The sequence below is a fragment of the Esox lucius genome, chromosome 17, assembly GCF_011004845.1.
Source record: "Esox lucius isolate fEsoLuc1 chromosome 17, fEsoLuc1.pri, whole genome shotgun sequence".
In the NCBI taxonomy this organism is placed as follows: Eukaryota; Metazoa; Chordata; class Actinopteri; order Esociformes; family Esocidae; genus Esox; species Esox lucius.
This window is the reverse complement of record NC_047585.1, coordinates 43497524-43510589: the sequence shown is the minus strand read 5'-3', so window position 1 is coordinate 43510589 and position 13066 is coordinate 43497524. Positions and strand designations below refer to the sequence as shown.

At 41.9% G+C, this 13066-nt stretch overlaps 1 protein-coding gene across 1 annotated transcript; it reads left to right on the top strand.

Moving 5' to 3' along the window:
* Positions 1–1933: 1933 nt before the first annotated feature.
* On the top strand, positions 1934–3611 carry LOC105028854 (regulator of G-protein signaling 9-binding protein). The gene has a single exon (XM_010901881.5). It carries the CDS (start codon positions 2841–2843, stop codon positions 3576–3578), a length of 738 nt encoding a protein of 245 aa, XP_010900183.1. The 5' UTR covers positions 1934–2840; the 3' UTR covers positions 3579–3611.
* Positions 3612–13066: the final 9455 nt, after the last annotated feature.

The window sequence follows — 13066 nt, the reverse complement described above, 5'->3', positions numbered from 1 at the left end:
TTTTACAGTGATCTAGTCAGCACCCAGGCAAGGGCTTTTGATTGGGTGAACTTGTTGCAAGACATTAAATCACTGATTCTTACAGGATTTTCCAATCATTTTTAACATTTGATTAATTTAAGTTAGCCAGACTTGGGTGTTTAATGCTTTGTTTGTGTGTGTGTGTGTGTGTTTTAAAGTGGGTACCAGGGTCTGTAAGAGACCACATAGTGAGCATCTCTGGAGTGGAAGGAGGATCTTTAATAATTCAATAGAATGACTTCCCCTGTCTCATTCCCTCTCTTTCTGTATCCCCCTTCTCTCTCTCTCTCTGTCTCTTTCTGTATCTTTCTTTGTATCTGTCGGTATCTCTCTCCTCTGTACTCCCTCCCTCCACTAGCACTTTGCCGGCCTTATGTTATAGTCTTATGTAACCCCAACTATTATGTTTCTAAATCTGAAGCACAGTGAAGTAATACTGCAGCTTTTAAAAGTAGTCAGATTAGAGCTTAGTGTGTTTGTGTGTGTGTGTGTGTGGCTGTATGTGTGTGGCAGTGTGTATGCTGTATCTGGCCCTGTGTGTGAATGCGTGGCTCTGTAGAGGAAGTCAACAATGTTGGTACCATGTTTCAAAAAGGAAGTATCTCAATAAATTCTGTCAGTTTATGCCACTGCTTATGAGAATTTCGTTTTTGCCTAGATAAACCCTCTACCTGCATGTCCAGAAGCGGATTAAACATAATTATCACTACATAGCTGCACCTAGTGCTGGGGACAATAAAATGCCACCCTATAAATGTGCAGTTCATGTCTCTACCATAAGCCATCTCAAATGCTGTTTTGGAGAATTTTTTGTCCAGGGGCGTCGCCAGGCCTGGGCTTAGTGGAGCATCCCTGGTCTTACGTGATGGATACACATCATCGCATGTCACTGGAACCCACAGCCATGTGTTTCTTGTAATCCTGCGACCTCCCCTGTCATTCAGTCTCTGAGCAACACAGTAAACCCAACTGCTCCCAGGTTGTTGCTATGAATATGATGCTATAAATAATAATGTGTTGTAAGCATACTTATCTGATGAAATACTGGTAACAATTACAATTACATGGACTTTCTGTTTACAAAAAATAATGAGAGGGCATATTTTATTCTGAGTAACAATAAGGACAGTGGAGTAGGTTTATGTGAATATCTGGCTAATTTTGTAGCATCCTGATCAAATTTATTTTATAAGCACCACAACAACAATAACGAATTGAAGCACAATGGCTAGAAAAGCCTCCCTAGCGGAATTGGAGCTTTGGAAAAAACCTATAGAGAAGTGGGGATCTAACACACTTTAGAATTAGTGAGAAACATCAGAACACTGAAGGGAAGTTTGGAAGATTGCTTTTGATAACAGCCTAATTACATAAATATAAAAATACATAAAGAAAAAGGTTTAGAATGACACAGAACATGGGAAGGATACCTTAAAATGTTAGAACATTACTCTAAGCGACCTGTTATTTCATCACATTCTGCAGGGTCTGTTAACCCTAAACTGCAGTTATTGATCAAACATCAAGTAAGCTAAATACTGCTGGATCAGTGACAATTCTTGCTTCCACTACGATCTAAGACATCTATAATATTGTAATATAGGCTTCTATTATCATCACAGATTTCTCTAACTTCACTGCAATAAAGGCTTCTACTATCGTCACAGATATCTCTAACATCACTCTAATAAAGGCTTCTATTATAACAGATATCTCTAACATCACACTAATAAGAGCTGAACATCACAGACAGGGGGCTGGAGCAGAGGATTGGTATGTCAGAAGTACTAACCAATCACATCAAGAGTCCACTCGAGATGTTGTGTCACTAACCAATCGGTTAAGCTCTAGGTCTCCGCTCCTTTCTCCAACCGCACAGAATACCTACCGCTCAACTGTCCTGTGGTGAATGTGTCCATGTGACCACCAGAACACACAGCGCTTAGTGGTATTTAAACATCACTGTCGACAGACACGGTGCTGAAGTAGCGAACTCCCATACTGAAAGAAAAAATACAACAATACTCCGACCAATCAATTAACATTTTGATTTGTCTCATCCAATTGGATGCATTTGCGTCTAAATATATATATAACACGCGGAGCTGCTTCATTCCTGGACATTAACCGTTTTTATTCCTCCATATGATCATCACCACCAGATCCAGATTGATATCTAAGAGGATGCGACAAAATGAATGGGTTTCTGCATGGTTATTCAATGTCATACGTTTGTGGCGAGCTGTTTGGAAGCGCGCGCACGCTGCTCTGTGTGAATGCTGTGGAGTAACGCGGATGAGGATGTGAAGCACCTGTAGCTGAACCTTTGATCTGTATATGCTGCCAGCCTCTGCAGCAGCGGACTATTTCAAACAAACAAAAAGGTACTGATACACGCATTTCTGCTACAGGCAGGCAGGGCTGCTCTCTCGCTCTCTCTCTCTCTCCCTCTCTCTCTCTCTCTCCCTCTCTCTCTCTTTCTCTCTCTCTGATGCCGTCAGCCGTCTAATCTCCAGTGCAAAAGCGCAAAGGTAAAGCCATTTACGTGTCCATTAATATCTAAGCCTCTCTGTAGGCGCTCTTCTCTGCTTGCAGACGGGAGCAGGGATAGAGAGGAATGCGCTGTGACAAGAGCATTGACTGGATTTGTATGGCTGGTGTTCTACGGTGGAAACTAAAAATAGACATCCGATTCAAGCTCACCCAGTGTGCGACGCGCGTTGTTCGTGATCCTTTAATTTTTTTTACTCACTGCTTGTTTAACATTTGAGTTTCTTACTGTAGGGGAGATTTTATACCATATATTTTTTTAAACAACCATGGGCAAAGAGGAGTGTAAAACCATGCTGGACGCTCTGAACAAAGTGACTGCGTGCTACAGGCACCTGGTCATAGCACTGGGGAGCACCTCGGACTCCCAGAACCTCCGGGAGGAACTCAAGAAGACCCGTAAGAAAGCACAGGAGCTGGCGGTCGCCAACCGGACCAAACTGACTGCTCTGCTCAAAGACAAGGCCACCAGCAAAGACGACCGGGCCGAGTACGAGCGACTGTGGGTGGTGTTCACCAGTAGCATGGAGCTGCTGGAAGTGGACATGAAGCGGAGCCTGGAGATAGGGCAGGAGTTCCCCCTCAAGGTGCCCACCAGACACCTCATTCAGACCGGCATGACAGGCAGCACCACCACGGTGGCGGCCAGGGCCATGTCCGTGCAGAACATGAAGTACGACGCGGATGGCAACATCGACACGGCCGACCTGAAGGAGCTCCAGGCGGAGATCGACCAGCTGGGCCAGATGATGGAGGAGATGGAGATGAAGGTGCAGGTGGCGCCGTGGGCCGTGGAGGCCAAGCAGGAGGCCGGCGCGGAGCTCAAGTCCTCGCTGAGCGTCGGGAACTCCTCCGTGGGCGTCATCTCCATCTGCGAGGAGGAGCCCAAGGACGAGATGGACGACGGGGGAGACGACAACGGGATGATCACGTGCGTCGCTGGCTTGATGTTCGTCGGCATTGTGGTGATCGCCGGGGTTCTGGGGTACTTTGTGGTGGGCGGGTAGATTAGGACACCTTGCAGTGCACGTTTGGACCCATGGGGGGGGGGGGGGTTTGGGGAGGGAGTGCTCTCCTAGAGAGACGAACGCTCCCTCCCGGAAGAATTGTCCTGGTGATGGATACTTACACTGTTACGTCCCAAATGGAACAGAGTCCCTTCTCAATACCGCACAAGGGCCCTTTTGGAGCAGAGCACAGGGGCCCTAAACCAAAGCCTAGGCCCTGGTCAGATGTAGTGTGTTTGTTGGGGGGCATTTGTGGTGCAACCTATGGGACACGTGTAAGGGGTCAGTTGGCCTTGTAGAGCCTTTCCAAATGTATTCAGCGTCGACATGACGAATTGCACTAGATTTCTTTTAAATGTGAGACGTTCTGTCGGGGCAAAGGGGACTGGATAGAGAGGAGGACCACGTTTTGTTAATACACAGAGGAAGTGCATTAGGCCCGGACTAGGAATAGTGAATGTATGTTCACGGGAGATGACACGCGAGACACAGCTAACAGTGAACGCTGTCACCACTGGAGCATAATCCCACGGGATTAGTCCACCACATCACCCTGTGACATCGCACTGCAAACTGCAACACACTTACTCTGCTGCTCAGTGTGTTCACAGCTTGTGTCCAGCCTGAGCGGAAAAGGCCCACATTGCTATGTCTTTTATGACGTGCGGCAGGTTGGAGGAGGACATCTAGCCTGGCGGGCGCCGGTGTGAGCCTCGAGAGCTGTGTGATCATATTTACTATCAGTGTTTGTCCGTCACACACCGTTCTGTTGGCAGCGGTTCTCACTGCCTCTTGGTCTGCAGAATGCAACCTTCCTAATTAGTAGTCTTCTTTTTTCTTCTTTTTCTCTTTAGGACTTGTTCTAGAGCACCTACAGAATCCTAATATTATTTTCCACACTTCCAGGGCTGGATACCTAAATCTGTTCTGTGAATTGAATTATTGTATACTGCAGCAGCACTTCTCAACTGGTGTTCCTTTGGGAGCCAAATTTGACAATGATAGAGCAGTCGCAACCCCATATTGTGTTACAGATTCTGTTGCATTTTGCTATGTTTCATTGTTGTTACTGGCAGTACAGACCATGTCTCATTTGGCTAAAGTAAAAAAAAGTTGATAAATAACAAAATTTGGTTTTGAAAGACTTGACAGCCATAGACCATTAGAAATAAGTTATTATAAATTCAAGAGAAATATCCATAATAAAGGATAAATGAAAGAGGAGGAAGTAATGATAGACAAAGTTACATTTGTCCTATTGAAGATCAGCGAAAAGAATGTAGGCGTTAATGAAAAGTTTTCAGTGTTACCTTTAGCATAATGACAATGTTGACAGACAACATTAGGTTATGGACAGCACTGAGCTACGCCACTTGAGATCCATGTATATCTCCAGCGAATAAAATCAACGCACTGCGGGGCCCTTCAAAATAAATGTTTAAACAAAAAGCAACGCACTGCTCGTCTGTGTTTATGTAGAATTCGCCCTTCAGAGTAAAAGATGTTTAATATCAGAATAAAGTTTTTTTTACACATCCCTTTGAAAACCTCTGGCGATCTAAATTTGACTTGCGACCCACCAGTTGAGAAACATTGTGCAGCAGTATATCATGTGTGCTAATATAGAATATATTATTCCAGACATTCACTAACCTTCACATTCCTGCAACATAACTACGGTCTGGAACCTGGCCCGAACGCGTACATTGCAGGAGTTTGCATAGTGGGTTTGTATGTAAATACTGTGATTCAGTTTTCAAATAGTGTATAGACAGCAACGTATATTTATTATAATAAAAGTGTAAAAACATGATGCATTTAATTAGTCTTTTTGTTTTAGGAAAATGGCACAATTCAGCCGCAATTTACACTTTTACAGGGCCACATGGATCCCTGGGTTTCTGTGCGAGTCCTTCTATGTAGCTCAGTGTATCCAAAGAACCGTATGTGTGTATCTGGGAGACCTCAACATGGTTTAGCTTGTAGACGTACGGGCTGTGAACAGAGACGCGATTCAATTCAGATGGTCTTTATTTTTCAGAGATGCCTAGCATTCCATGAACAGTGTGAGTTTAAGTGAATCTGGTTGCGGGACGGTTATGTTCTTAATGTGATCATGGGGGCAGGACTGTGAGGCCATGACAGGATGGTACCACACACTGACCCTCACTGACTGGATGAAGGAAAAATGACCCCCCTGTTCTCTCTCTCTTCTCTGTCGTTTCTCTCTGTTCTCTCTCTCTTCTTTCTTTTTTCTCCCTTTTCTCTGTCTCTCTCCTAATCTTTAAACACTGGCTGGTTAGAGGTTTAAGCTTTAGGTGGGAAGACCTGAAACTGGAATGTAAAATTAGATTAGTATATTAGATTAGGGAGAGATGAGAAAGAGAGAGAGAGTGAGAGAGAGAGAGAGAGAGAGAGAGAGAGGAGGGAGTGAGTGGGGGTGAGAGGGAAGCAGAAAGATATTAAGAGAGGGAGAGTAGTAGATAGTAAGAGAATGGAAATGTCATTCAATGGTTGTTCAGATAAAACTATGCGGAATAGAGAGCAGGCAGACCAGATATGTAAGTGCTAATTCCTAATAAGACTATGTTAGTTTAGATTCTAATTCCTAATCAGACAGGGTACCATACCATACCATACCATACCATCATCTTCCGCTTATCCGGGGCCGGGTCGCGGGGGCAGCAGTCTAAGCAGGGATGGAGACAGACAAGGTTAGAGTGCTAATTCGTAGTCAGACTATGTGAGTTTAGAGTGCTAATTCATAATCAGACTATGTTAGTTTAGATGGCTAATTCATAATCAGATAGTGTTAGAGTGCTAATTTATAATCAGACTATGTGAGTTTAGATGCTAATTCATAGTCAGACTATGTTAATTTAAATGGCTTATTCATAATCAGACTATGTTAGTTTAGATGGCTAATTCATAATCAGACTATCGTAGTTTAGATGGCTAATTCATAATCAGACAGTGTTAGAGTGCTAATTCATAGTAAGACTATGTGAGTTTAGATGCTAATTCATAGTCAGACTATGTGAGTTTAGATGCTAATTCATAGTCAGACTATGTGAGTTTAGATGCTAATTCATAGTCAGACTATGTGAGTTTAGATGCTAATTCATAGTCAGACTATGTGAGTTTAGATGGCTAATTCATAATCAGACTATGTTAGTTTAGATGGCTAATTCATAATCAGACTATCTTAGTTTAGATGGCTAATTCATTATCAGTCTATATCTGGCCCCTTTGAAAATGTTGTACTAATGCCGAAATTAACAGCTCTGAGGTCAGAGGTTAATCAACGTGTACTGTATGTGCTACGATTAACAACTCTGAGGTCACAGGTTGACCCTGTACTCTATGTCCTGCCATCAACATGTCTAAGGTCAGAGGTTAAGCATGTACTATATGTGCTGCCAGCACTGTGGTCACAGGTTGATCCTGTACTGTATTTGCTGATATTAACAGCTCATTGTTTTTGTCTGGGTCCATATCTTATTTCTAAATGGCACCATGTTCTCTAGTCCAGAGGTCTTGGACCAAATTAGTGCACTTTGTAGGGAAGTGTTTGTGCCACAGTCCACGTGTGCTCTCTAGGCTGTGCCGGATCTCTAAGGGGCTTAATTACATCCCCCTCTGGTTGAAGAGGATTCCTCCTCTGATGGATGTCAACATTTAACACCCACTGGCATTTAAAGGCCACTCAGCATTCCAGCAGGAAGTCTGTTTACTCTGGGCTGGCGAGCCGGATGTATATAGATGATATCTATGGTGTTGTGTAACTGTGGCTGTGTTTAATAGTATTTTATTAGAATTTCCATTAACCCCTGCCTAGGAAGCTGTTTCTCATCGCTGGGTCTGGAAAAGGAAATCAAAGTAAAAACTCCATGCAATCTTTGATAATATACATAACACAGAAATGTCTGTTTATCTGTGTACAACCCTGTTTCCAAAAATGTCTGTTTATCTGTGTACAACCCTGTTTCCAAAAATGTCTGTTTATCTGTGTACAACCCTGTTTTCAAAAGGCTGGGATGCGGCGTAAAATGTTAATTATACAGAAATGCAATGCAAAATGATGCAAATCATTTAAAACCCATATTCCATGGAAAATAGTATAAAGACAACATATCAAATTTTGAAACATTTTATTGTTTCTTGATAAATAAACCCCACTTTTAATTTTTTTTTTTTTTTAAAGTTGGGGCAGAGGCAACAAGACTGGAAAACTTGTGTAATGCTAAAAAACTAAACCTGGTGGAATATCACACAACTAATTAGGTAAATTGGCAACAGGTTAGTAATATGATTGGGTATTAAAAGTTATTTCCAGAGAGGATGGGCTTGTCAGAAGTGAGGATGGGGAGGGTTTCACCACTCTGTGAAAGACTGCACGGGCAAATAGTGCAACAATTTAAGAATAACGTTTCTTAACATAACATTTAAAAGAGTTTAGGGATCTCATCATCTATGGTAAGTAATATAATTAAAAGAGTCAGAGAATCCAGAGAAATCTATGCAAAGGACAAGACCAAAAACCAATATTGGATGGCCGTGATCTTCGGCCCCCACTGCATTAAAAACAGACACAATTCTGTAGTGGAAATCACTGCATGGACTCAGAAACACTTCTGAAAACGATTGTCTGTGGACACAGTTTGTTGCTGCATCCACAAATGCAAGTTAAAATTCTACCATGCAAAGAAGAAACCATATATATACAAGATACAGAACTGCCGGCGCCTTCTCTGGGCCCGAGCTCATTTAAGATGGACAAAGGCGTAGTGGAAAACTTTCCTGTGGCCTGATGAATCAACATTTTCATAGAAAAGGGACAAAAGTAGGGACTGATTCTGAATGTTTCTGTTGCCTCCAACTGCAGTTTCACTTAAACCCCAACGGTTTAATTTCACTCAGTTCTAACTGCTTCTCTTCCTGACCTATCTGCTGCTGCTCCTACCTAAGAGTTTATAAATCACCCGTAACCACTCAGTATTGACCAGCTAGTGGTCGTCCGTATTGAAAGCAGGGCCACTTGTTTTATTTATTTCTAGTGGTGGTTATTATTATGAATGTGTATGTATGTTTTGTGTTAATATTCATCATGGACCCGGGTGTCACTGATGTGCATAATGTTTTCCATATAGATTCCATATCAGAGTATGTTTACAGGTTCTGCTGAAACAATGTTTGGTCAACCGGTTCAGTGCTTCAGGTCACAACACTTCAAGGGCAAAACTCTCTTTTCCAAAAACCGTCCGCAATCACACGGAATGGGCCATTATTTATTTAGCATCTTTTCTGATTGCCACTTTGGACAGATATTTTCTCTCTTTCAATCAGTGAACCAATGGACATTAGATATGCATCGCAGGTTTACATCCTCGAAACCTCCTCATGGACTCTCCTACTCAACTGTCCTCCTCTCTCCTCTCCCTCCTTTAATCCCCTACTTCGCGTCTCGTTCCCTAGAGCCTTCATGCCGCACATCCCAAAATACCAAAATACTAAATATGAAGATGATGAAATAGTGATGAACGGGGGAGTGGAAAGGGAGTCCATTTCAGCAACAGATGAAACAGTGTGCACTTCTTCATTGTTCCCGTGATGTCAGACACACAGTGGGGTTAACAAGTATTTGATACGCTGCCGATTTTGCAGGTTTTCCCACTTACAAAGCATGTAGAGGTCTATAATTTTTATCATAGGTACTCTTCAACTGTGAGTGACCGAATCCAAAACAAAAATCCAGAAAATCACATTGTATGATTTTTAAGTAATTCATTTGCATTTTATTGCATGACATAAGTATTTGATACATCAGAAAAGCAGAACTTAATATTTGGTACAGAAACCTTTGTTTGCAATTACAGAGATCAAAGGTTTCCTGTGGTTCTTGACCAGGTTTGCACACACTGCAGCATGGATTTTGGCCCACTTCTCCAAACAGACCTTCTCCAGATCCTTCAAGTTTCGGGGCTATCGCTAAGCAATACTGACTTTCAGCTCCCTCCAAAGATTTTCTATTGGTTTCAGGTCTGGAGACTGGGTAGGCCACTCCAGGACCTTGAGATGCTTCTTACAGAGCCACTCCTTAGTTGCCCTGGCTGTGTGTTTCGGGTCGTTGTCATGCTGGAAGACCCAGCCACAACCCATCTTCAATGCTCTTACTGAGGGAAGGAGGTTGTTGGCCAAGATCTCGCGATACATGGCCCCATCCATCCTCCCCTCAATACGGTGCAGTCGTCCTGTCCCCTTTGCAGAAAAGCATCCCCAAAGAATGTTTCCACCTCTATACTTCACGGTTGGGATGGTGTTCTTGGGGTTGTACTCATCCTTCTTCTTCCTCCAAACATGGACAGTGGAGTTTAGACCAAAAAGCTCTATTTTTGTCTCATCAGACCACATGACCTTCTCCCATTCCTCCTCTGGATCATCCAGATGGTCATTGGCAGTGTAGTTCTGGGCTGATCCCTCACCTTCCTCATGATCATTGATGCCCCACGAGGTGAGATCTTGCATGGAGCCCCAGACCGAGGGAGATTGACCGTCATCTTGAACTTCTTCCATTTTCTAATAATTGCGCCAACAGTTGTTGCCTTCTCACCAAGCTGCTTGCCTATTGTCCTGTAGCCCATCCCAGCCTTGTGCAGGTCTATAATTTTATCCCTGATGTCCTTACACAGCTCTCTGGTCTTGGCCATTGTGGGAGGTTGGAGTCTGTTTGATTGAGTGTGTGGACAGGTGTCTTTTATACAGGTAACGAGTTCAAACAGGTGCAGTTAATACAGTTAGGTCTGTGAGAGCCGGAATTCTTACTGGTTAGTAGGTGATCAAATGCTTATGTCATGCCATAAAATGCTAATTCACTATTTAAAAATCATGTGATTTTCAGGATTTTTGTTTTAGATTCCTTCTCTCACAGTTGAAGAGGACCAATGATAAAAATGACAGACCTCTACATTCTTTGTAAGTAGGAAAACCTGCAAAATAGGCAGTGCATCAAATACTTGTTCTCCCCACTATATATATATATATATATACACACACACACACATATATGTATGTATGTATATGTGTATATATATATATGTATGTATATTTATGTATATATATGTATGTATATGTATATATGTAAGTTATATACAGCTCCGGAAAAAATTAAGAGACCACTGCATCTTTTTCTTTCCTTTCCAAAAAAGTCAAAAAGGAAGGTTTTGAGTGAGGAACAGAAGGGTTAAAATTAAGAGACCACTGCAAATTGAACGCTTCTGTTCCTCACTCAAAACCTTCCTTTTTGACTTTGGGGTGGAAATTGGCCTGCCTTGACTCAAGTGATTGTGTTCCACTTTCGATTCTCAAGTACTACAAACGACGCCTTCTGGGGTTGATGCACTGCAGAGGGAGCCATTTAGAACTCACCCAAGGTTGCGTTCCTCTTGTTGTCTGTCTCTTAATGTCTGTCACCCTAACAACAAATCAGTTTCCATGGAGACCAGGCTATCAATCCATGCCCTAAATTGCACCCTATTCACTATATAGAGCTGTTCGGGCCCTGATCAGCTTTGCATTAAATAGTCAATAGGATGCCGTTTGGGACACGGCCGCGGGAGAAGAGACTGTCACATCTGGACAGCAGGTAGGTTCTGTTGCCATGGTTACCCTCCACAGCACAGAGTGTTTGTATGCTCTCGTACACACTCATTCTCACAGATGGATATATGGTAGGGGTTTAGGGGGAGGATAGGTGTGTGTGTGTGTGTGTGGGGGGGGGGGGTCGGAGGATGTGGTGCTCCATTATATGAAATGGTACAAGTTATATGGAATGGTACTAGTTATATGGAATGGTACTAGTTATATGGAATATAACTGGTACTAGTTATATGGAATAGCACTAGTTATATGGAAGGGTACTAGTTATATGGAAGGGTACTAGTTATATGGAATGGTACTAGTTATATGGATTGGTACTAGTCATATGGATTGATACTAGTTATATGGGATGGTATATATAAAGTGGTACTAGTTATACATAATGGTACTACTTAAAAGGAATGATACTAGTTATATGGAAGGGTACTAGTAATATGGAATGGTACTAATCATATGGATTGGTACTAGTTCTATGGATTGGACTAGTTATATGCATTGATACTAGGTATATGGGATGGTAATAGTTATATGGAAAGGTACTAGATATATGGATTGGACTAGTTATTTGGATTGGTACTAGTTAAATGGAATGGTACTAGTTATATGGAATTATACTAGGTATATGGGATGGTACTAGTTATATGGATTGGTACTAGTTATATGGAACGGTACTAGAATATGGAATGGTACTAGTTATATGGAAAGGTACTAGATATATGGATTGGACTAGTTATTTGGATTGGTAGTGATAGAGATTATATGGGATAGTACTAGTTATATGCAGAGTTGGGGAGTAACTGATTACAAAGAAACAGTAACTGTAATCTGTTACTTTACCAACAAAAAATGTATGATTACTTTTGGATTACTGCAATTGAAAAAGGTGCACGAAATAATTATCACAAGTTGTATGTTTGAGTTTATTATTTAATGTTATAAAAACATAGTTATTTGAACCAAAATATGAATTGTGAGCCTCAGTTGTGTGTGTGATCATCATGCGCGTAAAGGTGGACGCACGTAACCAGTGTAGTGACTGAGGAAGCGCTAGTTTACATTTCTCCAGTTTCGGTTGGTTGAATGGCTGGTAAAAACAGTAGATCTTCGAAAAATATAAGACGAGTCATATAAAATGTTATTTAGTTGTCTACTCGATGCATTATTCTCAGAACAATGATAGTCAATAGGCCTTGCTGGGGTTATATCTTTTTCAAGTTTCAAGGTTTATTTGTCAAATGCACCGAACAACGCAGCCAGGACGAGTAGCCGAATGACTTTTTCAGGAATTAATATATTAGGCAACTAGTTGTTAGATAGCTGTAACATGGTGCTGTCTTAAAGATAAAACACTATATGGAATTTAGCATGAAATTTGAGGAGGAACGTTGTGTTGGGAAGCACTCTGCCAAAGGATGATTATTTGCATTTGACGACCACATCAACTCCGTCCATACAGGTGGGCCATGTGATTCTGCTTGCTTTGCATCTTTGAAAATTGTGCTCATTGGTTATCATTGGCTGCTGACGTCATTTACCTTAAGCTAAAAGTGCAGGTTTATAATCACAGTTTATTTCTATCATTTGCGTTTTGAAAATCCATCATTGGTGGGCATAATAATCGCAGGTTACGTTCACGCGGGTAAATCGTATTTCAATGCGGGTGTTCACGATTGCAAACCTGCATTCGCGTGCTGGGGGTTTCTGCAACACTTTGACAATGTTTGTTGTGGAGCAATTCATCAGACTACTGCAGATTTAGTTTATGAGCGAAAAGCTAAAGATATCTGAATTTTTATATACAACAATGTCAATACCCTTTTCCAGTAATTGCC

Coding starts and splice junctions, on each gene's coding strand:
- LOC105028854 (XM_010901881.5), top strand. CDS start 2,841: ATGGGCAAAGAGGAGTGTAAAACCATGCTGGACGCTCTGAACAAAGTG.